At 37.9% G+C, this 25973-nt stretch overlaps 1 protein-coding gene across 1 annotated transcript; it reads right to left on the bottom strand.

Moving 5' to 3' along the window:
* Positions 1–15499: 15499 nt before the first annotated feature.
* On the bottom strand, positions 15500–18931 carry LOC122658229 (probable inorganic phosphate transporter 1-10). Its single transcript, XM_043853144.1, has 2 exons — positions 18142–18931; positions 15500–16421 (listed from the first exon to the last, which is right to left on the bottom strand). The coding sequence occupies exons 1-2, from the start codon at positions 18840–18842 to the stop codon at positions 15500–15502; spliced, it is 1623 nt and encodes a 540-aa protein (XP_043709079.1). The 5' UTR covers positions 18843–18931.
* Between the last annotated feature and the right edge of the window lie 7042 nt (positions 18932–25973).

Here is a 25973-nt window from a genome sequence, read left to right as displayed (position 1 = left end):
CTTTCTCCTCATCGTTCTCTTTTACGGATATTTTTAACAGTTGTTCTCAACGTTGAAGGATAAAAGTTGGGAATATACGCAAACCTGAAACACAATATAGTGAAGTACCTTTTAGCTTACATTATTTATACCATTAACCATAGTTGTCAAGGCGTCCTGGTGCCCTTTGCTGGAAGGTCGCCTTGGTGCCTTATTGGTGTTACCTTGATTTTTCCCCTCCTCCAACGCTTAGGATCGTCTAGATGCTGTGACAACTATGCTATGAATAGAAGAAAGAGACACAAATTGTGTACCTAGCTTTTTGCATAAGAAAAAATAAATAATTTTATTATGGAAAATACGTTCTGTTAAAGAGAAGGTGTAAAGTAACCGATGAATACAACAGAAGGGAGGTCTACTTATAGCATTCTTGGCTGCTTCATCATGAAAGAAGCGTGAGCCATTATTAAAACATTATGCAGTTGATGATTCCCACAAAAAATTTGATCGCCGGGTCATGCTAATTCCATACGAATCAGTTCTGAGCAGCACCTGCCATTACTTCATCAAGACCATGAATACGGCAATACCGTCGCCTACTTGAAGTACGGTGCCAGTTTAAATATTTTAGTTTGTAAGGTTAATAACTAAGTAGTAACTTTTCATTAGTGACTTGGTCATCTAATTTGAGATCATCTAGAATAATTAAATAGGTCTTCATATCTGTAATATACCTCCATCAATTGAAGATGTTTTGAGTAATGAATACAAGTTTTTTTATGAGTTTTGGAGTTGTTGAGTTTAGAATACGGGATTGGTACCCATACTCCTTTCTTCTTCTTCTCCATTTATTACAAGGTTGGTTTCTGCAATTTTCTTCTCTCTTCATATCAATTTCTAATTCTGATTATGTTCTTCGTATTAAAAATCCTATGTTTTTCTGGATTCTTAAATTCCTACTCCTAAAAAAGGGCATACCCAGTGCACGAGGCTCCTGCCACTGTGGGGTCTGGGGAGAATAATAAGGTATGCAGCCTTACTCCTGCTTCCGCAGAGAGGCTGTTTCCAGACCCGAACCCGTGACCACTTGGTCACAATTGAGCAACCTTCACCGTTGCACCAAGGCCCGCCCTCTATAAATCTGATTTTTTTCGGCCTCCGTACTTAGTAATTGATTACTGATCTGAACATTCTTACGGTTTCAAAATTCAAACTTGAATTGTATTCTCTGGTTTTTACTTCAAGTCTGATTTTAGTTTAAGCAATTTTAAAGTTTTAATTTCTAAGTTTGATCTCAGATTTTTTGTCTATCACTCGGCTTGTTATTTGGTACTGAAATCAATCTCTAATCTGGTTTGTCTGAACTTTTTATCGATTCTTAGATTTGGGAATTCCTTCTTCATGTAGGAATCTTCAGCTCCTAAGAATCTGACCATTGGATCAAGCCTTATTTCTGATATAATATTGTCCCATCCCATTAAAGCCTTTGACCAGAATTTTGCCTGAACCTGATCCCTTGATTCTTGGTTATTAAAATTCTTTGGAAATCTGGTTTTATTTCTTATGTGTGATCCTGTCGCAAGCTTATCTCCTATTGGATCTCACTGGTTCGAGATTAGCACTGCATTACCTGAAACTCTTCATCATGGAGATTGATCTAGACGCCTATGTCTTACTCTTTCTAATGATAGGTGATCTCCATAAAAGGTGAAGCTATCTTTGAATTACTTGAAGAATCACTAGAAGTGGATGGTCTTCAAGAGCAAATCACGACTGTGATTGAAGCTGAGGATTTGATTAACGGTTCGATTGAAGTCGTGGGGCCCCAAAAATATATTCCAATCGAAGAGACACAACTTGACGTTGTTCATAAGGGGATTGAGATGGTTGAACTTCTTCTTCCTCCACAAAAATTATATGAAAGGAAGCTGATCATTGCTGATTTTGATAGTGAGATGTGTTGAATCATCATACCATTAAAGCCGATGATAATGGATGTTGATGGAGTGACGTTGATTCTCACCCACTATAAAACTCGAGGATGAGTTTTTTTTTTCCAACAGCAGGGGATTTGATGCAGTTAAGGATGGTCAATCGGGCCAATTGGGCCTTGGAAGACTTTACTCCTAGGTTTGTCAGCTGACGTCTGAATAATCGATGGTCTTGAAAATTACTTATGGAGTCCCTGTGTTTGTATCATTCATCGGCCTCGATTAGGTCCTTATCGATTCTCTCCGGATTGGAGGATCACCTTTGACCTGTCCGAACTGCTAATATGGCTAGTCTATGTGCCAATTGTTTCCCAGAGGTGGGAGCGGTCTTTTGGCCCATAGTTGGGTCTATGGGTTTGATAGTGAAATGCGCTGGATCATCGTACCATTAAAGCCGATGATCATGGATGTTGATCGAGTGGCGTTGATTCTCACCCACTATAATACTCGAGCATGAATTTTTTTTCAACATCAGAAGAATTGATGAGTTAAGGGTGGCCAATCGGGCCAATTGGGTCTCAAAAGACTTTATTTTGGCCCATAGTTTGGTCTATGGACCTTGGGCTTTTATTTTTGAGTTTATTGATGTAAGGGACCTAATTTCTAAGCCCATAAAGTGGGGGTAAAGTTAGTGCGCAAGTTAGTGGTTTGAGTTAGATTAGGATGCTTAATAGCTTTTACGAGTTCTAGTTTGAGTCTGTTTACTTTAAGTCAGTATAAGACAGTGATTATGAGTCCTTTTTTGAGTCAATTTAGGAATTATAGAAGGTTATTATATATGCAATACACCCCCTCATCAATTGGAGATGTTTTGAGTAACGGATGAGTTTTTTTCAAGAGTTTTGGAGCTGTTGAGCTTGACATGTGTGATTGGTATCCCATACTTGATGTTTTCTCTTCTCCTAGTTCTCTTTTCCTCTCTTCTTTTCTCCATTTATTACAAGGTTAGTTTCTGCAATTCTCTTTTCTTCATATCAATTTCTAGTCCTGATCCTGTTCTAAGCATACAAATCCTATATTTTTTCTGGATTCTTGAATTTCTACACCCAACTTGTAGGAATTTTTTGAAATTAGATTTCAATTCTGCTTCCATACTTTGCAATTGGCTTCTGATCTGAATCTTCTTATGTTTTCAAAATTCAAACTTGAAACTGAAATTCCATTTTCCTACTACAAATTTTATTTTCTGTTTAATCGATTAATTTTTTACTATCTTAATGGCTTGTTATTTGATACTGAGATCAATCTATAATCTGGTTTGTCTGAACCTTCTATCGATTCTTAGATTTGAGAATTCGTTACTCAAGTAGTAATCTTCAGATCCTAAGAATCTGACCATTGGATTAAGCCTGATTTCTGATATTATATTGTCCCATCCAATTAGAGCCTTTGACAAGAATTTTGCCTGAATCTGATCCCTTTATTCTTTGTTGTTAAAATTCTTTGGAAATCTGGTTTTATTACTTATGTGTGATCATGTCACAAGCATATCTCCCATTGAATCTCACAGGTTTGAGAATAGCACTGCATTAGAAGGGATTTTGATCTCGCTAATTTTGTCAATGATAAGATTATATGCTGTAAGGCCACCTCATCAAAATTTAATTTTCTCGGCTTTGAAGCTGTCAGTGGCATGAGGATTAACTTCAGCAGAGGTGTGATTGGTGGTGTATTAGATGTTCTGAATATGCATGGCTTTCCGGGATCTTGAGATATTTCCTATTGGTTTAGTCACTCCAGTTCTGGTACTGGTTATGATTATATGTATGGCAGATACTGATACTGTTGGGGCGCATCATTGAATCTGCGATTGGGACCAGTCCTGGACTCTTGATAGTGTGGTAAAGATGGACAGGTAGATATCTTCAAGAGGTGGAAAAGGGCTCTTATCAGAAGTTGCTCTCGATTTTGCCAATCTATTTCATGTTCCTCTCTGCATTTCAGTATTGATGCCCGACCAGTAGGAGTTACTTGAAAGATTGTCATTTATATAAGAGACTGATCAATGCTATAAGTGGTTCGGTTGTGTGTGCCGTGATGCGTTAAACTTATTTGAGTTTAAGACTATCCTAACAATTTCAGTTGCATTAAGTGACCCCGTTTGATTCAAAGTGGCCATAGAGAAGTCAGTTTCAGACTGATTGGTGGTGTGAGAAAACACCTGTTTTCCAGCCCCTCTTTTCTGCCTTATGGCCAATAAAGAATCACTGTTGATAGACTTTTGGAGCAGGGAGAGGGCAGATACTTTTTCCTAGCCTAGGAAGGAAATTTGATGATTTGTGGATTGAGCCTGAGGAAAAGAACTCTTTGAAATCTCTCTCGATCCCTTTCCTTCACTCTTCAGGCTGGCGAATAATGTTTCTCCCCCTTACCTCCTTTTTGTTTTTCCCTTGTTATTGATGTTTTGGTTGCAGTGACATAGCAACATGTAGTGGTGAGCATCTTCCGTAATAAATGGTACTCATGATATTTTTTTTAGAAGCTGCCTCAGCTATTCCCATGTTCAATCTTTTCTGAAACCAACTTTAGAATTAAGTTGGTAGACATGGTTGCTGGCTTGGACATTCCTTTGGAAGTAAAAAAAGAATTGATAATTTCCCTTCCTCTCCCACCATAAGTTTTCCCTTTGAAATGTTCCTCGTGATAGGGCCAGTGAACAATTGAACATAAGGTCATTTATTAATGCCAATGGCAGGTGATCATGTCTTATCTGGCTTATATGCATCAATGGGATGGATGCCTTACAAGCAGAGATGATGGTTCTTTCATAACTAACTTCTTGAAACTGTTTGCTATTAGTTCTTTCATAACTAGCTCTATTTTGAAGCCTTTCTGACTTGTGTCTGAAGTTTTCGTTGTGTCATGGTTCTTGGCTGTAAATGCATTTCAACATCCCCAAATTGTTAATTTTAGATAACTATAACAATACAAGCAAAATTATGATCCTACAGTTCAAACTTGCATCCAAATGACTGTTCCCAATTTATGCAAATGATCTTTGTTACTTATCAGAAGTTACGAATGCAACTATCTCACAGAAGCTCGAATCCACCTGGACATTAAGACATAAATTCACCTAAGCTTCTAACAGGCGAGGACCTATTCATTATATCATCCATTGACAATTAGGCAAGAGGTGAAAATGAAGGACAATTAAGAATACAACCTTTTTTTAATTTAATATTCAGTAGAACTATAGAACCTCTGTGCACTAGTACCCAAAAGACTTGACAATTTTATTGATTACTTAAGTTATTAATTTGTAAAGTAACATAAGATATTAGATTGCCTCAGTAGAGCCATCACTTTATACACAGATGGTAACAGAAAGAGAATGTCCAAAAGCCTACAAGCTCATAACAGTAGAAATCTGATTGGGTTGTATTAAGGCCCTCACATTGGAGCTTATAATAAGTGTATAACAGTAGAAATCTATCATTACACCTTTATAGATCTTATATCAGTATTAAACCCTGGCTGTCTGACACCAGTTTGGTATTAGGGCATTTGTTCTCACAGGGGTTGTGAGTCCAATCTTCAAGACATCTACATAGATTTATGGAATTTTTAAATTTGAGAAAAACCCCAGCATTAGAAAGTTGTGTAAATTTCACTTACCACAGAAAATCCAGTTTTTGTTCATGAACTGGGGGTTTGACTTTTTATCCTTTTGGAATTTTATTTTTTAACTATTTTTATTAGATTTAAATAGGGGGTATTGCTTATTTATGAATTATTTATGAATAATATCTTAAGTCAATGAAATATAAATACATGAATATTTACTTAAATGATATTTGGCATAAATAAGTGTTTGTCTTGACAACTATAAATCTCAGTACACTGTGTATGCGTACACTAGTAAACTTGGGTGAAAAACCACAAGTACCATTTTGAGTGTTTTTTGTGTGAAAATAGTTCATGCATTATGTTTAGAATGTCAAAAATAGGTTGTATACAAAACATCAGATCAAAAAAAACATTTCTGGGCCTTGAAACCACCAACACGAATTGACTGGGAAAAAATCACTGATTTCGACCATATCTCGGTTTTTGGCTGGTTGAAACCTGGTCGAAACCCGAGTTATCATATATAATATATTATATAACAAAATGTGGGTGAAATTTAAAGTTTGATATATATATATATATAACTTAAAGCATGGTTGGGCCAGGCTCAACTTGAGGCCTCAACCCTAGCCCGATCTGACCTTGACTCAGGGCTGGAACTAGAAATTTCCAGCCCTCACCCCCCCTCGGGGCCAAGATATCTCAACCCAGGCCCTGTTGGGCCGACAGGCCCAAACTTGCACTTCTACTACACGGATCCTTGCCCTTCAATCAGCTCTATTCGATGTCATACTAGAGACAAGACCTAATCTATGCAGGTCTTCCCTCACCACTTCTCCTAGGGTCATTTTAGGCCTGGCCCTAGCTCTTGTAGTCCTAGAATTGAATTGCTCAAACCAGAAACCAAACAGAACCTGTTAATCAAAGCATAGTTCAGATTAGGGAAAATCTTGATAATAGGAAATTGGGTGGTTGAGTGGACTTAAAACTTAGATCGAGTATGGATTAGGTAGGGGAGAAAAGTTGCTGAAAGTTACAACTAAATCAGATGGTTAATTCTGGAATTACGGAGGAATCCTACTAGAGAAAGGAGAGAAGGGAAATGGGTGAGTTCAGACAATCGGCTGGGTGGATGGGTATGGAACTTGGATAGAGTCACTATTTAATCCCCAAATAATGATGAAATTAACACTACCAGAGTCTCTTTTGCCCGTAGAAGTAAGAAATCAAAGTTGATTTTACCAAAAAAAAATGATTAGAATGCCTAACGGGAGCTCTCATAAGTGTTTTGCAGTCACGGATCCTGTTTTGTAGTTTATAAGAGATGCATCAAGCGTATCGATAGATATGACCCGACACATTAATTAAGAACTTATGCAGAAGGAAATGAAGAAACAAAAGCAGTGGCCTCAAAAGAAAGAAGCTCGGAAATTATATAATGCAAACCTGAAAGATGGATTCGAATTTACGAAAAGATCGAGCCAGGAGAGCTCGGTGGGCGTCGGCTTTCGAGGATTATCAGAAGCGAATCTGTAAGGAATCGTCCAAGCTCTATAATTCGATTCGATCGGAGGCATCAGCTGGGGAAAGGGAACCAATTCCTTAGAACTGTCCATGACTTCCCTCTGATTCCCTTGGATGATTCCTTCAATCTCTAATTCTTCAGGTTTAGTTCTCAATTGAGCCCTAGATTTCACAACAGCTACAATAAACCAAACAGATCGCAAAGTATATATATGCGAATGTGCGATAACGAGGGAATCAGTGAGAGTCGGCTACTGTGACACGAAATCCCCCTGGGCTTACAAACAGCCAAAGAAATGCAATAATTCATCTCTGAGTTTACAAATATCCTCCTATGTTATTTTCCAAAATACCCTTTTTTATTCCATTTCTTTGGCTGTAAACCGGGGGTAGCAGCAAAGTTTCGTCCGGCAATAAACCACGAAAGATATCATAGAAGTTAACAAGTACCTAATCTTTTAGATCAGATTAAACATGTATTAAATATTAATGATGTCCGATATTAGTGTTGCGCGCTGCACTGGACGCGCGTCTGATCAATAATTCACAGAAACTGAATTTGAATCTCTCACATCAACCGTGAGATAGAGCCTTGTCACCTTTTGTAAATGTCATCCAGCTGTCAGCTGTTTACAACTACAGCTCTAAAAAACCAAACACATCAAATCAAGTCTGACTTCAGGACAGGGTGTCACATAGTTGGTGCTGACTGTGTTAGTCTTTAGAAGGGGTCCGCAACTTTCTCTATCTTGTATTTTAATATTTTGTTTCTTATTTTTTTGTTTTTGTTTTTGTTTTTTGAGTGGGTGATAGTAGCACTTCGTGTATTTTTGTAAAACGCAACGACTTAGGGTGCGTTTGGTAACAGTCTGAACAAAGAACGTTCGTTCTTGATTAGAAACATTCTTTTACGTTTTTAGTCTGGAACGACGTTCTGAGCCTGAAAATGATCGTTTGGTAACGGTCTCAAGAACGTCGTTCAGAACGAAAATGGTGTTTGGTAAAACATGTTCTTCCCTATTTGATGTTAATTACAATAATGCCATTTCTTTGTCAATTATATCAATAAAAGACTTGTAAAATCATTTTCTCTTACCAACCTTAGCATAAAATTAAAAAATCTCATTAACATAACTAAAGTAAGTATGAAAATATGTCAAATTTCAAAGATACCATTAAAATTGGGTTCTTGTGTGGATTAGTGGCATAACTGACTATGCTATGAACAATTGAATAAAGAGGGCCTTGGTGGACTCGAACCACCATCCTCTTGGAACATGCTCATGTTCCGAGTGCTCTACCAATTTGAGTTAAAGACCCATCAAGTTGTCAATGAATTAACACAACAGATTAAACCAAATTATATTCTCCATTCTTTTTTGAATTAATTTGCAATGAATGAATTTTAATGGCCCAAGAAGCACAAAAGAAATCATTCAACGAAGCTGTGGAAAGGGAAAGCGTTTTTACCTTATATGTGTGGCCTGTAATCTCCAATCTATACAATCTTTGTCTTCAATTCTAAGCAAATCCCAGATTTGCACTCTGCTAAAACTTTCCTGAATTTTCCTTTGTTACAGTAAACTTCTAGCATCTCCTAACAACAAAATTAACAATTAAAAGTGGAACCAAATATATTTTGTTGGTCTGGTTCTTAGGAGGTCCTTTGATCATTAATACTAAAATGGTACATGTCATGTAGGTTTAACTTCCCAGGTGAAAGCCTGGAAGTCATCGTTTTCTCCTTTAAAAAGCTTAGAGATCTTGGATTTGAGTTCAAGTACAGCTTAGAAGAGATGTACAAGGGAGCCATAAAAACAACTAAGGAGAAGGGTTTGCTTCCCCTTTCTAATCCAAACCCAACTCAATAACACTAGCTAGAACGCTAAACTAAAATCAGAGGAAGCTGGGAAAAAAAAAAAACACAAACAATGAAAGCCAAGAGGATATAAAAGGAGGGAGGGGGCAGAAGAAGAGGAATTAGGCACAACATCATAATGCAAAATCTCTTCGATTCTCTCTACTTTAACCTAAAGCTCCAAACTTTAATTCCCAATTACTAACTAGACTGTTCTGTGTTGTACAATTGAAAAAAAAAAAAATAAGGAAACACATTCATAATGATTTTTTTTTTTTTTTTTTTTTTTTTTTTTTTTTTTTTTTTTTTTTTTTTTTTTTTTTTTTTTTTACGTTTGGTTGGTTTTTCTTTTTCATTTTTATTTTTTATTTTTTTTTTTTTCCTCATGCTTCTGTAGGAACATCTCATCATGATCATCCCATAGAGAACTAGTTCTACAAATTCATAAGTGAATGTGCTAGAGATAGATGTATCTTTAAGGGAGTCTATGCATCAAGGACACCATATTTCTATGTTGCTTTACCTTTTATTGTATAGAGCAATATCTGGTTTGTCGTCCCACTTAGTGGGGTTTCTTTGTCTTCTTAATTGAAGTGTTTATTCATTTAGAAAAGGGGAGGTGGGGGGAAGAGATTGAAGTACAACCAAATGCTCTGTAAGAATTATTCCTTTAGCTAGAGACCTGACTACCATGCCAAGCCTTCCAATCTAAGCTGGCATCTTACAGAACATAGTCCAACAATCACATAATATCAGTCCATACAAAGAAACCAGTTGATTAACAGCTGAGCTCAACCAATCGACAATATTTAATACTGAAAACAAAATAAATCAATGTTGAGCAAACCATACAGGTTTGTTCTAGATCAAATCAGCCAAAAGAACCCCAATCATCAGGCATAATTTGAGAACCAACCAAATTAAAATTAAAAATCCCCCATTTTCAATCGAATTACCTCACGAGGCTGATGTGAACACCCAAGCTTTGGTGAACAGCGGAGCAATCGATGCAAAGAAAAATCCCATACGTGACGAACGCCCATGTTGGATTCTTTGCATTGCAATCGAAACACATCGCATCAAAAAACCGAAACAAATGAACAAGGAGAACCAAAAATGAATCATGCAGATCGCAACTCTTAAACCGATCTCAAAATAAAAAAACCAATAAAATTGAGATAAAAAGAGGAGGGAAAAACAAAACATGAACCTTGTCACAGATCATACAAAATTCCCAAATCACACCAAAAAAATCCCTAAGATTACAGATCATACAAAATTCCCAAATCATACCAACAAAATTTCTGAAATCCCATACCTTTTCGGCTGAATCCTTTGAAGTGTAGGGTTGGTGACCCAATTCGAAGACAGAGAGAGTGAGAGGGAGAGAGCAAGACAGAGAGAGCCAAAGAGAGAGAGAGAGAGTGCGAGACAGAGAGCGAGAGGGAGAGAGAGAGACAGAGAGAGTGAGAGCAGAGAGAGAGAGAGAGAGAGAGAGAGAGAGAGAGAGAGAGAGAGAGAGAGAGAGAGAGACATGAGATCATGGTTTGGCCGTAGTTGCAGATGACCTTCTCTTCCTCTGCTCCTTCTATTTCCTTCTCTTCCCCTACTCCTATTTCCTTCTCTTCCCGATCTATCGCAAAGAGGCAACGAGCTTGTTTGCTTCTTTCTCAAAATCACGGGTTTTCACGATATCGTGATATAATTGTCGTTTTTGTTCTTTGAAGACCGTCTCTGAGACGGTCTGTAAAGAACGTTCTTTTGGTGCGCAAGACCTCCGATTCGTTTTAAAAGAACGAAAAAACAAACCGTAAAGCCAAACACTTTTTCATGTTTTTTTGTTCTTTTTGAACAAAAGAACTGTTCAGAACGTTGTTCTGAACGTTACCAAACGCACTCTTAATCTGAGTCGTTTATGTTTTTACCTTTTAATCGTAATTGTTGAATTAAAAAAGTCATCAACTTGTTCACCGTGACAGCAAGTTTCTTCTTTTTCCTATTCTTCTTCGTTGCTGGGGAGTGCTTCAGGTTTCTCTGGCTTCTTCTTCTTCTCTATTCACAGGTTTTTCTTGAATCTCTGGGATCTGAAACAACTGCCTTCTGGGTTCTCCTCTCTACAACCATTTGTCTCAACCTGAAGACCCTTGAATCTCTGGGATCTGGAACAACAGCTTTCTGGGTTCTTTCGATTTGGAACTAAACAGAAATGCCAAAAAACTCCATCTTCCCTTTCATTAAAAAAAGGGAAAATATCATCCCCCTCCCCTCTAAGTTTGCCTTATATCAATCCAGTACCCAAGTGTTGAAAAATATCTTTCTCCTCCTCTACTTTATAAAGTTACTATCAATCGTACCCTAAGTATGTAACGCTGTTAAAAAAACATGTGTAAAGATAAAATTACCCTTTTTAATATCTATTGAAAGCATATGTCTTTCTCTCTTGCTTGTGAAAAGACTATATTACCCTTTTATGTAGAGTTAAAAGGCAAAAGCCTTTCTTCTCCCTTGCAACAGCCAAATCGAGAGATAGAAGAAACGGACCGGTCGGACGAACCAAAACGGACCTTGGCCGGCTCGGTTTACACTAAAACAAAAGCCATCGTCCTCTTCTCTGTCTGAAACTCAGGATTCTTCTTCCTCTTCTGAATCCTTTCGAACCGAAACCTTCCTTCTTCCTCCTATGAATCCTTTGTGAAGAAATCAGCTCTCTTCTTTGTTAGCCCAAACCGAGCTTCTTCCTCCTCTGGCGAAGGTTGGAACAAAAACCCAGATCCAGATCTAGGAAAGATTTGAAACAGGGGAGCTCACAAACTGATCAACTTCTAAAAATTACAAAGAATGAATAACCAAACAGCTGTTCGAGAAAAGAAGAACAGGAAAAGAAACCCATGAAACAAGACAGATAATGTAAACATCCCAGATTGAAATCCTGGATGGGATTGGAAAGCAAAGGGAAAACAATAAATCTTGATGAAAACCCAGATATGTAAAAACAGAGAGAGAGACCAAAATTGAAAAGAAAAGAAAAAAACTCCAAAAAAGTATTACCAATTCCTTGCCAAGTTCTATAGCAGCATCTTGATAGCTACTCTTTCTTTCCTTGGCTGCTACTTCCATCAAACACACAAATCTGTTTAAACTTGGATTGCTTCAATCCCTTCTCCCTCTCCATTCTTTATCTATTTTATGTTACTTTGTCGCTGAGAACTCTTCTGTTTTGACGTGTGTTTTTTGTTGGTGTGTTCATTGATGTAAGATTACTTCTCTAGTCACAAGTCCACGGCAGCTGCCTGCAAGTGAAATATGTAAGCATCCAAACAGGGCCTTTATGAATTATGAGTTGCCTCATCTTGCTTTCAATATTTCAATCGACTGCCTGGTCTTGCATCCAAATTTTTTTAAAGAATTGTTAGTTGCAGGTGCACACAGGCAGCCCCGCTTGGAAGTCTGCCAGATCCAAAAGGGTGTGGTTGATGCAAACACATCGGAATGAGGGAACCAATGGCATGCATCGATTTGCCCTTCAAGATCAATTCATGGAGAGAAGAAGACGAGAGGAAGAAGACATTGGATGGATGGTTCAGTGTTTGAGAGGAAGAAGACGGTGGAGGCAGAACCAGTTTCTCAATCGTGTAAGTGTGAAAAGATGGCTTGAGAAAATAGGGTTTTGTTTTGCTTTTTAGATCTGGTTTGGTCCAAGTGAAATGGTCTATTAGTAGCCTGTTTACGGTTTTATCTCATCAAACCGATCTTCAACTCAGCTTTTGTAAAGTTTTAAAAATGTCCGTTAGATATCTCTTACACCACGCGTCACTCCCATAATAGAGGGTGGGAAGATGGTTGCTATAGCCCAGGCCGTAGAAGATCTGAATCCCGATGCAAAAAGGGAATTTTGGGATTGGAGGGATAAAAATGGAATTAGAATAAATTAAGGGTAATTTGGGGTTTTAGATAAAATGGACCTGTCCACGTCATCAAATATAGGTAGTTTTTAACGGTTAGGATTCGGTTGATAATAACTTTATAAAGTATGGGAGGGGGAAGATATTTTTCAAAACTTGGGTACTGAATTAATATAAGGCAAACTTAGAGGGGGAGGAAGATGATATTTCCTTTAAAATAAATAAATAAACCCCCTCTTCCCACCGACAATACATGGGGTACATGGGGAAGGCGGAGGTAGGAGGAGACAATACACAGTGGCTTCTTCTTCTTCAGCTTTCTTTAAAAAAGAGGATTTTGAGAAGAAAAAAATCAAAACAAAGATAATCAATTTACAGGGGAGTGCTTCAAGGAGATGGGTTTTGGGTTGCAAGGGGTGGGTTTTTTATTTATTTATTTTTCTTTTTAGTAAATTGATTCTCTCTGGGTTTGCAGAGAATAGGTTTACAGGGGAAGACAGAGATTTACAGGGGATTGCTTCAAGGAGATGAGTTTTGGGTTGCAGGTGGTGGTTCCTTGGTTATCTCAGGGGATGGGAAAAATTAGGACTTGAAATATCCCTAAGATCGACCATCTGATAGAGACTCCACCACTACCGCCCTTTGGGTGTCTGGTCGTGGGCATTAGACCCATTTGAAAGCTTCGGGTCTTCGCAATGCAGCTGATGCTGCTTCTGTTTCTTTTTTTCTTTTTCTTTTTTAATTTTAATATCAGTCTCTTGCTATTCTTCTTCTATGTTCTAATCTCCTCCTTCCTTCCGCCCTTCATTTTGCTTCTTCTTCTACTCCCGTTGTGTTTTAATGTTTTAAGGAGACGGAAAAGAAAAGCGTTGGACAGTAGTCAGAAATACGAAAAGAGGGACTAAGTGTAGCAGCACGAATTTGCCATTTGCTAAAAAGAAAACAAGCAAAATCCGAAGCAGAGACGATTAGACGATAGTAGAGAGAGAGAGCCTGGACTACATATTTCCTTCAAATAATATTATAGATTGGATCTAACGTCTTCTCCATTTGATGTTCTTAGATTTTAGGGGTTAAGCTTGTAGCAATGGCGGTTATTACTCGTGAATTTGGGTTTAGTGTTGCTTTTTTTCTTTTTTTTGTTTAAAAATTGATTCTCTCTGGTTTTGCAGAGAATAGGGGAAGAGAGAGATTTACAGGGGAGTTCTTCAAGGAGATGGGTTTTGGGTTGCAGGGGTGGTTCTTGTTTTATAAATTGATTCTCTCCGGATTTGCAGAGATAGGTTTACAGGGGAAGAGAGAGCTGCAGAAGACGATGTGGGAGAGACTGTTGCAGGTTGAAACAGTTAAGATCGAGTGATTAAATCTCAATGCGTTTAACGGTGCGCTTATCCAATTTTATCGATCGCGTTGCGATTTTTTTCCTTTGTTTTTTTTTTTTGTTTTGTTTTTTGATCAAGTTTCCTTTCACCCACGACGGGGCGGGGAATAGGAGGGTATTTTGAAACATACAAAAAATCTAAGAGGGGTTTGTGAACCATAAAATGGTGGGTGAATCGGCCTCTGTTTTTTGTGTTTTTGTTTTTTTTTAATATGTTCCTATTGTTTTCTATTTCAACAATTAAGGTGTATTTCCCTTTAGATTCGATACTATAAGACACATCTCTAATGGGGTAAGAGAACGGAAAGGAAAAGGGAAGGGAAGGATAGGGAAATTGAGTTTTGTGATCTCCACATTACTAAAATAATCAATTCCCTCCTTCCCCCCACAAAATTGTACCTAAAATGGTGGGATCCTCAAAAGGGACGGAGTGGAAAATTTTGACCGTCACGTTAGTGGACAATCCCCTTAAATTATGGAAAATTGTCTTTTCATTTCTTCCACCCAGTAATCAAAATAAACATGGGTTTTGGTATATATAAATCTAATAAAAAATTACTATCGAAGGATCAACTCAGTTCGAGAAGATCAACTCCTCAAATAAGAAGTCACCTATTCCCCCTCTCCTTTCCCCTATTAAAGCTCTCCAATTCTTTAAAAAAAAAAAAAAAAAATCTAATAAAAAAATTGTGATTTGAATTTGTAGAGAAACTTGTATTTATACAAAATGGGATGCGCAGTCTCTAGTTTTACCTCAACTATGGATGTAGGAACCTATAGTTAAGCTTGAAACAAGTCGCAAGTGATGGGACGAAATTTTGCTGCTACACCTGCTACAGGTGTGGCAGAAACATACAAAGGCTGGCAGCGAAGGAAATGGGATCTTAAGGGTATTTAAGAAAATAATAAAATTTAGGAGGGTATTATGAATCCAAAGGCGAAGTGAATTATTCCATTTCCTTGGCACCCAGCCTTGTAGCAGCAAAAAAAAATTTCCCAAGTTGATGCTCGTTGTTGATTGTGATTGAAGCATTACCATTTACTTTGTAAATGATTGACCCAGACTCCACTTCCCTTACATCCCTTACATCCCAGAACTCATGAACCAGAAACTACAGACAAAATTTCACAAACTCCTTATTTCTCACCTTATATACAGTAGTTTACAGGGTAATTAATATTGTAAAGAGAGACAAATATACTTTTAAGGTACGATTGATCCAGGTAATTAAGGGTTCAAAACTACACTGGCACTGGTTTCGTATCTTCCAAGCAGCTCATTTTGATTTTTCACCTATGTAGCAGCAGCAATTGCACTTGGAGTTGTATGAGAGTACTGTTTGGTGTAGTTTGTTAAAGATCTCCACAAAGTCCCATCATGATCAGATCCTTCTTCCCTCTCATTCTCTTCTAATGATCTTCCCATAGTTTCACGAGTGAAGAAAAAGGTCAAAATCATCCCAACCAAACCTATTACACCAAGAAGCATCAAAGTTTTCATCATTCCAATCCCTTCATGATATCCATACTCCACATCACGCTTATGCTTTTCCTGTGATGCCCATAAAAACCCTACCGACCCTATAATTGCTCCGACCTTACCGGCGGCACCTGATATTCCGTGACACGTCGACCGGAATCTTGCCGGAAAGAGCTCTGCAGGTATGATGAAGGTGGTGGTATTAGGCCCAAAGTTAGAGAAGAAGAAGATGAGTCCATAGAGGATCAAGAATCCTGCATTGGGATCAGTTTTCCAGTACTTATCATAAGAAATCCCAACAGCAAATAAGCAGAGAGAAACACAGAAGAAACCCATCATTTGTATTTTGACTCTACCAACACGATCAATCAAGGCAACGGTAGCCCAATATCCAGGTATTGTAGAGCAAATTGCGATAATAGCTTGAAGCTTCGCAACATGGAATGCTTCTTGGTAGGAATTGACAGTTTTCTTTTCGGGGAGAGAATGGCTGTAAATCTGAGACTGGAAAAGATTGTTACAGTAGAAAACAACATCTATGAGGAACCATGTGATAGCACAAGCAAATAGATCTCGACCATGGCGTTGAAAGAATATCTTGGAGAAAAGGCCATAAGATGGTGGGTCTGGTAGGACCAGATCATTATCTTCTTTGATCTCATTTACAGGTACGTCCAAAACTTTCTCCATATCTTTCACAGCTTGACAAATATTTTGCTCCACCAATGCGGTATATCTGTAGAACAAGTAACAATTATCAGAATAAGAGAAGACAACCACTCCCATAGCCCAAGCCCAAGCCAAAGCCAAAGACCAGTCCAGCTTTCAGTTTGTATTTTGGATTTGGATCCTCTGCGGCCTGGGGTTGAGCAGCAATCGTGTTGCGCTCAATTCACATGCCACCATATCGGATTTCATGCCGATTTAATGGAACCGAGCCATTTACAATTAAATCGTGAAATCGTTTAATAAATGGTTTTGTTTGATTGTAAAACTAACACTGTTTGGTTAAATGGTTTAAATGGAATCGTTTTAAACTAATGGTAAATTGTTTTTTAAATCATTTAAATTGAAACAAATATTAGTAATGTAATGATACTAATTAACCATTAGTGGTAAGAATAAATAATCAATAAATATGTAACGATAAAAATAAATAATTATTTAAAAAAAACATATAAGAATTCAATTCATACATCCATTCAAATAAAAAAAATTAGACATGCAATAAAAAGCAATAGTTAGAATTAAAAAAAAAAAAAAAAAAAAGTTAAAACACCTTACAAAACTGTTTAAACTGAGACCAACATGTGAAACCGTTTAGTAAACAGCCGGCTTTGGTTTCACCTGACAAAAACTTGCGCTGAACTGTTTAACACCCATAGACTTGGTCAGTAGAAACAGGTTTGACCAAAACGGATCTCTTTTTGAGAGATACATACCAAGGTGCATTATAAAAATGACATGTTGATAAAAATCAAGTTCTACACGAAAAAAAAAAAAATTTCAAATTGATTGAATTCGATCATTTTCTAAGCTTGGGTGAATCTTCACGATCATATTTTATAATTTTTCTATTCCACTGGATTATTTGTTCGAGTCAAATCTTTATTTTTTTAACAATGACAAAGAAACTAAGATGACTCGAGATAATTCATTTAAAAAACAAGAAAAAATAACGTACAATCAAGCATATGTCCATCCTCTCTCTCCCCTCTCTCCCCCAACACCCCTATTGATGCTATGCCGAAGCACTCCTAATTGATGTACTCCCTATGAGTGCTTCATTAAAGATCTTTCTTCCCACAAATATATGTGTTGGGCTCTTTCATAAGGCGGGAGTGTAGCGCATATCCAATGGCCCGCAATGCTTAGGCATGCAGTCCAACACTCCGCATGTATGTTGGACTGCATACCCAATCACTGTGGGTTGTTAGATGGTGCGATACAAACCCTATCGTGCTATATACGTTGGAAGAGATAACACTGCATGAATGCATTGCGTTTGCATCACCATAGAAGCCAATGGAAGTGTGTGCTCAGGCATCAAACATGACGGCTGAGTGATCATTTTGCTACTCCCTTGTGTGTAGGTATGTGGGAGCATAACCAAGCAAGGGTTTTTTACCCTTAAAAGGTTACTTAAATCCACGTCTTTTATTATAATAAAATAATTTTTGTACGGACTAATATAATTATGAATATACCCTTACCCTTGATTGGGCAATCAATCAGAAGTCATATCGTCATGACCTTCTAGAGCTTATAAGGGCAAATTGGTAAATCAAAAAGAGGAAGGCTTGGGGAATCGTTGACGGATCCCTATTTTCTTTCAAATTTTGACTGAGTCAGGACATGTTAATGTAGACCCGGCATCATAGTAGACCATCACTAAAACGAGGGAAAATCGAACGGCTGGAGAGAAATCGAAAGGGGCACAGAGAGACATCACATACCTGGCAGTTTCGGGCATCATCATCCGCCAATAGTAAGTCATCGCCGCAGGGATGGCTCCGATCATGAGAATCAATCGCCACGCGAGATCGGCCTCGTCGGGAGTCGGTCTTTTCGGATCGGGCCAACCGGAGACCCGGTTGAAAATAGCACAGACGGCCATGGTGACGGCGGAGCTGGTAAGGATCCCAAACCCTTGCATGCAGAAAACGGCGGCGATGAAAGAGCCACGTGTGCGTTTATTGGCGAACTCCGACATTATAGTGGCGGAGAGAGGGTAATCGCCACCGATACCGACACCGAGCCAGAAGCGAAAGAAGCAGAGACTGGTAAGAACGCATTTCTTGGTACGGCAGATTGAAAATCCGCAACCCACGGAGCTGGACACCATGAGTATGAGAGCCAAACCGTAGACCCGCCTCCGGCCAACCAGGTCACCGAGTCTGCCGAAGACGAGTTTACCGATTACGGTGCCGAGGAGGGCGATGGACACCATTATTGAAACGACGGAAGGGGGAGTGACGCCGGAATTGGCAGTTCCCGGGCGGGAGTAGTAGATGTGTCCGATGAGTTTCATGACGGGAGCAATACAGAAAAGGTCGTAAGCGTCGGTGAAGAGACCCATGCCGGCGATGATGATGGCCTTGAAGTGGTAGTATTGTGTTTTCGCCGTGTCCAGCGCCGACAACACCTTCAGTCCCATCGTCACTCTCTGGTCAATCAGTTTCCTTTCCTGTAGGTGTAGCTATGCCCTCTTCCTCTTCTTCTTCTTCTCTCTTCTGTTTCAACAACTTTCACGTTCTTCAATTCCTCGAGTTGTGGCTTTGGATCTGTATAAATATGACAAGACTATATGACTATTGTACCTGATCGTAAGTCAACTCCGCTCCTTCGCAGCTGTAAGGAGGAACATAGAAGACGATCAAAACTATATACAGCTTCTCAGGTTTTGACTCTTTGCAAGCTATGGGGCCCACGTAAGAATCTGGTAAGCAACCACTAAACAGCTGATTAATCAACTCTACTTTCCTTGATTGCGTTTCACTAGTACGATAGAATCATATCACTCTCACTGTGATTGGAATCCTAACTCTGATACTGATCTAGGAGGCCCATACCTGGCTCAAATACCAATGAAATGGCATAGTCTATAGCGAACTCAATTAATGGTATAATATTGTTTGCTTTGAATAAGGTTTACTGCAACATTTTAAAACACATCGTATCATATGAAGGTTGGTCATCGTTTATATGGATATTCCATGACTATATTGTATCATGCATGTGAAGGTTGACCGACACTACATGTTCATATCGATATCGTATTAGGGATGTAAATGGATTAGATTTGGTTCGGATAGTGCTATATCCGCATCCACATCCGATTAGCTTTTGAATGGATTCAGATATTGTTAAACGGATACAGACATGGATATGGATCGAATATTTTATCCGTTTACATGTAAATATAGCTTTTTGAATAGTTATAGCCTATCCGTATCCGTATTTATTTAACTTTCAGATGGATTCAAATAATACTAAACGGATACGGATATCAATACGAAAACAAATTTCGACTATGAAAAGATCGAAATCGTCTATATAAGGATTGGAGTGCGACTAGTCTAGAGCAGAGAGTAGACAATATAATAAAACGAATTCCCTGACATCATCTTGATAGTATTTTTAAAACAGAACCACTTTCTTTCTGATGTGTGCCGATAGTGATACTTTCAACCATGGTTGAGGCTAACCACAAAATTTGATGTGATTAAGAGAGGAAATTTCTCGTATAATACAATTGGCAAAATGATCATATAATCGTTGGAGAGAATATATCGGCCAGCTAATTGAGTTGACTTCAAAAATTCAAATTAGTTGTGCCGAGGAATAAAAAGGCTGAAGCGGACTTTCCAGCTAACGGTCCAACGCCGTAGTCGTGTGATCCAATCGAGGTTGACTTATAAGGACTTTTCTTTTTTCTATTTAAAAAAAAATCCTTTTTGGTTGGTTGAGAAGCAATATTGACTGTAGAGTCTTGCGTATTTGATCCCATGAAGATGTGGAAGCGGGCCTCCCTCACCGTCAATGGTGTTTTCTTTGAACTTTCCTCTCTCAAGGCTAAACGCGTTTGACCTGTATAGGTTTTGATAAAGACATCTCTATTTCTTCCTCTTTTGGTTTTTAGGATAAGGGGAAAGTTTTTATACACGGCTGTGTAAGCCGTGTATGTGAGAGGGTGGAAGTTTTAAGGCATTAATTAATGAGTGGGGGTTTATGATTTTTTCAATTCTTTGTGAGAGGGAACACGACCGTGCATGCTTACACGATCGTGTATGAAAACTTCCCCCGAAGGATAATCTAAGAAATTGATCAATCATCTACTCTGGGATCTCTTCGTATGGCTAAGCCATGGTTTTAGTGCACGGTATCACAACGGATATCGATCAACATGGAAACGGATATGGTATCAGATCGTTATCGACATGGATCAACTGTATTGGACAAATTTACCCCTAAATCTCCTTTAAACATAGATTTTTTGACCATTTTATCCCTTTTCTGTATTGTATCATTAATATGGTATTGACACAGTATTGAGATGTTCAGTTGCAAAAATGATACGTATCGCCCGGTATAGGCAATACGATACCAATACATCAAACCATGGCTAAACCGAATTAACCAAGCACAATGATGAACTTGTGACTATTTTAATGTGAGATGTTTACCTGTGAGGTGTTTATTAGGTATTGGGTTGGGATTAGCAATATCGGTATTAATAACTACTTGATATCAGATCGGTGGTACAAAAATCAAAGGGTAAAATAGTAAAAAAAAAAAAATATCATATTGAAATCTTTGAAGCAGATAGAAGAAGCATCTGATCCAGCTTGATATGGTTGATATTGGTATCTATATTGATGATGACCAATACGAGTCCAGATACCGTGCACTAGAACCCTGATTGTTGCTCAAATTGTTTGAATTGGTCACTCTATCCACAAATATTTCTTTTGTCATTTTTGTCTTCGAGTAAAAACTGTCACTCAGTAGGTATCACTAGCATCTGTTCGAAGGATCTTGAGTCTATCAAATGAGATTCAAAATAATGTTTAAATACATAACCAATTGTTATTGTCAACTGAGAAAACATGGCGATCATCAAGAGCTCTCATAAACTGGACCCTAAGAAAACCCGATTGTTATTCTTCTTCTTTTTTAAAAGAGGCTTTAATCTCTTTGGCATTGGTGGCTCATTAACTTACGAATGTGCAAGTTTATGAGAATGGATTCTAGTGTTATTTTTGTAAATCATAAATATTTTGTACTCATGAAGTAGGGATAAAGCTGCGTACGTTATGATCTTCCCCAAACCATATTTAATATTCATAATTTTTTTTTGTAATTTCATAATGTTTTTTTGGTACTTAAATTTTGTGGGCATTTTATACATATTATTAACATTTAATTGTAATAAAATTTTGAATCTAATTAAACATTATTATAAGTCAGACTGATACTTACAAATTATTTGAAACAATCAACCTTGGTATAACGAATAATGACATTGGAAAATTAAGTGAAAACCCTTACATAGAGAGTCGTCAATTGAGATAGACCACCAAATTTTTTATATGGTCTATTCAAAGGATCGCCAACTGCCCAAGTCTTACGACCATGACTATTAAATAATTGCACGTAGGTCCGGTTCTTTATACGGTTTTAGTTAATTGGTTCCATACATTGAAAAAAAATAAAAATTGCAAAACTTGGGTATCAAAAGTTAATAATCTTCTCTAAACAAGATGGAGGAAGTGATTCCTGTCCGAGAGCATAGACTCTGCAAACGCTCTTCTCTCTCCCCGCTAATCTCCTGAAATGACCTCTGTGCCCCCTAAAATGATTCCTATCCAAGGGCACTCTTTGGGTGTTCCTTGCCAGTAGTGACACCCATTCCAACAGTTTTTCAAATGACAAACTGACTAGTCAATGTTGTGGAAACTGGTAACTCATTTGAAAGGCTCCAGATTGTGCCCTTTTTAGCTACTTTTCTCCTAATAGATTTACAATTGTTTAATTAAGGGGAAATTTCTAAGATCCACTTGATAAAAAAATTAATTACAAGACTAGCAGCTTTAAAATATATTTACGGTTACTAGTTTCAATTTTAAAAGGATTTACTCAATCCCCAAAATTATTTTTTGCTCATACTGCTCAAGATGAAAACAAAAGTAAACTTCCTTAAATACCCCAACCTCTTTTCAGCTTCTCTCTCCACATATTTTCTATTTTTATTTTAAATTTTTTTTATTTAATTCTTTTATTTTTAATGCCATATGTGGGATCCACTTCCTCTTCTTTCTCTGAAGAATGCTGCACCATCCCGCTCCTGCAAACCCCTTGGAACTCCACCTCTACCTGTAACACCCACTCCTTCTCCTGCTCTCACTCTCTCATCCCCTGCCTCCCTACCCTCCACAGTGCTCTCATCAACCCTCGCCTCACCCCCTGCTTCTCTGCCCTTTCTCCTCCCCCATCTCCCGTCAACACTGGGAACTTTGTCAAACCACGGGAAACAGTAAATTTGAATGGTAAAGTTTTGATTCGCGCCTAACTGATAACAGCCCGATGAGATTCTAAAATGCTCCTTCACTATCTCGCCATGGCTGCTCCATTCCTGCAGAAATCCCAAATCCCTTTGCACACAGACCCAAAATCGAATCTTGAGTTTAGAAACAATGATTTCAGAGGAACCCATCTTAGGATCAGCTTTTCTCACATAATCCACTTCAGAGATGGAATCTCCAGAAACCCAATTCTCAAATTGATATTTTGGTATGCTAAAACTACCTCACCCTTTTCGCAAATTCAGCGAGAGAAAGACGTTGATCAGGATAACATAATCGAAGATCTTTTGATCTTCCTCCACTCACTGATTTCGTCTCAATAATTCACTGTTAAAAAGGAAGTAGAGAGGGTACACGTTGGATACTTGACTTCTCAATTAACATTTTAATTAGAAATTCTTCAAGGGCTTGGAAATTGGAATGGACGCTTAATAGCACAAAGATCTCTTCTGGGTTTCTGGGTTTTGAGATTCAAGAGCCCAAAATGTCTTATTCTTTTATTTAAAATTCGGAGAAAGCTTACATTTTTATCATCATCAAGGAGATGATCTAGTGGTAGTAGAGGAATCCGAAGTTGTGTGATTGTGCAACATTTTTATGCTCCGTTACGCACCAGAAAAAAGGTAGTAGAGGAATCCAGTAAAAAACTCATTTCTTTGCTTGAACATCTTAAAAAGATTAATGCACCACACATAAGCCGAGAAGAGGAAAGGCGAAAAATGGTGGGGGGTGGGGAGGGTGTTGTAGAAAGGAGGTCGGGGGGGATGGGGAAGGGCAGGAAAGCAGGATGGGTGGGTTGCAGAGGAGGGGGAGTGAAAGCGGGAGAGAGAGAATGGGTGTTGCAGGTGGGGGTGGAGTTGCAGACAAGGCGAGGGTGTTGTAGCCTGTAGGGGGTGGTTCCGCCTTGGTGGAGAAAGAAGAAGAAGATGAAGAAAAGGAGGAGGAGATGGTGGTGGGTCCCGCAATTACTTAAAAATATGAAAAAATGAAAAAATAAAATAAAATAAAATGAAGTGATTTTGGGGTATGAATAGATGAAGCGATGTTGGGGCATTTTAGGAAGTTCAGTCTAATTATATCATGGGTTACATGAGCAATAACTAACTTTGAGGAATTAGGTAAATCTTTTCAAAATTGAAACTAATAGATGTAAAATATATTTTAAACCTACTTACCTTGTAATAACTTTCTTATCTAGTAGATCCAGGCAATTTTTCCTTTAATTAATTGGCTCACTTCGGATCTTAGGTGAGACCTTAGAGAGCTTGTTTTGGCAGGTACTCTCTTATAGTAAGTACGATTAGACCCACTTTTTTATTTTTAAAATAAGGTTAATTGAACAGATAAAAATCCTCTGCAATTCCCTCATGATATAGTGCGGTGTAGTTTGGGGTGGAGATATTGACATCTGACCGTTAGAGATGGCACCTCTGCGAGGTGTTGACATCTCCACCCTGAACTGCATCATGGGGAATTGGAGAGGATTTAAACTCATTCTATAGAAATTCAAGAAAATTTTCATTATAACGAAAAAATTATTATAACGTTAAATACTATATATAAATAATGAGAAAAAGTACGAGGGCAAATAAACATGAGAGTCAAAACAATAACAAGTGTCAGTACTATGAGTTAGCCTACTGTAATACTTTAGCCATTCACGGAGAGAAGGTTCATCAAGCGTTTTAAAATTTCCTTTTTCTCATCCAAAAAAACAAAAATTGAGAAAAAGTCCATTGGTGGGTGACTTGGGTTTTCGTGTGCTATGCACAACACAATAGAACATGTAGTTGGAATCATTACTTCTACATACTTATTTACGAATGTCTAAACAAACCTTAAACTTGTGACCTTATATTTAAATTCCCCTAGAAATGAGTCGCTCAATGTGATCACGACGACTAGTGATCCCTAGCCCTGAAATGATTATTTCAACAAATAATAAGAATAGGAGATGAGATTAATGACTTCAATCTCTTTGTGAACTAGGTTACCTAACTTTGGCCATTAAAATTTTTGGGAAAATTACCTAGATGTATTAAATAAGAAAAAAGTATTACAATACAAGTAGGTTTACAAGAAAAATTAATGTAAAACAAAGTCAAACCTACTTGCTTTGTAATACTTTTTCTAGTCTAATAGATGTAAGAAATTAAAATATAAGGTAATGCTGGAAATACAACATAACCCACTCAATACATGGGGTACTCTAGGCTGGCCGCAGGTCCAACCCAACTTCAATTTGGATCCTCTATTGCCGAGCAGCCCGGTAGGACCATGCTGCCCAGACACGATGTTGTGTGCAATGTCCGCCTTACCCCTGTCCAAACACCTTACCCGAGTGAGGGTAAGGCGGTCATTGCATGCAATACCGTGTCTGGGCAGCACGGTTCTGCCGGACAGCTCAACAGTAGAGGATCTGGATCCACCCAACCTATGCTAAACTGAGAGAGCCTATCTCACTAGATTGACTTGGGTTGGCCTTCACAGTTGATAAAATTAGAAGAAAAAAAATTAATCTACAAAATATAATATAAATTTGAGTGGATTTTCTCCCAAATTTCTCGATATGTTTATTTATTTTGGATTTTTTTAAATATTGTAAAGGCATATGTTTTTCATAAGTTGTACTTTTATTTATACAATAATTTAAGCTAAAAATTCATATAGAGCTTGGACTCTAAATCTTATTTTAAAATCTATTACTTTGTCATTATTCTTTAATCTCTCATCCTCCTATTCAAAAAATTCTATGAAAAATTATTCCTCTATTTCTGATCCATAGTTTCAATCTCCACCTGCCACACTTTCTCAGTTTCTCTCCTCTACCAAATTCCTATTAAACACCGTTCCCCCTCCCTCATGTTTCCTTTCTATAGCTTTTCCTTATCCATAGTTCTACTACCCACTTGCCACATAACTCTCCACAATATTTTTCTTATTTTGTCCTCAACCCTACCAACCCAGGACTTCCTTCGAAAAAGGAACCTAATCACCCAAAAATACTGTCTTTGTTGGAACTCTAAAGAAAGTGTGGAGCACTTGTTCTTTTCTTGTCCCTCCTCCAAAAGTTTCTAAAAATTAATCCTTTCAAGAATTTTGCCACATCCAAATGATATTAAACTTTTTCAAAGGAGTAGAGACGGATATTAAAGAACTTTAATAGTAAAACAACTTATGACTCGATATATCACATCTAGTGG

Source organism: Telopea speciosissima, chromosome 4 (genome assembly GCF_018873765.1).
Source record: "Telopea speciosissima isolate NSW1024214 ecotype Mountain lineage chromosome 4, Tspe_v1, whole genome shotgun sequence".
NCBI lineage: Eukaryota > Viridiplantae > Streptophyta > Magnoliopsida > Proteales > Proteaceae > Telopea > Telopea speciosissima.
This window is presented reverse-complemented; position numbering and strand designations above follow the sequence as displayed.

Excerpts from the sequence above, each read along its gene's own strand:
- LOC122658229 (XM_043853144.1), bottom strand. The coding sequence starts at position 18,842 with ATGGGACTGAAGGTGTTGTCGGCGCTGGACACGGCGAAAACACAATAC. Across the intron at positions 16,422-18,141 it reads ATGATGCCCGAAACTGCCAG|ATATACCGCATTGGTGGAGC; the intron begins GTATGTGATGTC and ends CTTGTTCTACAG.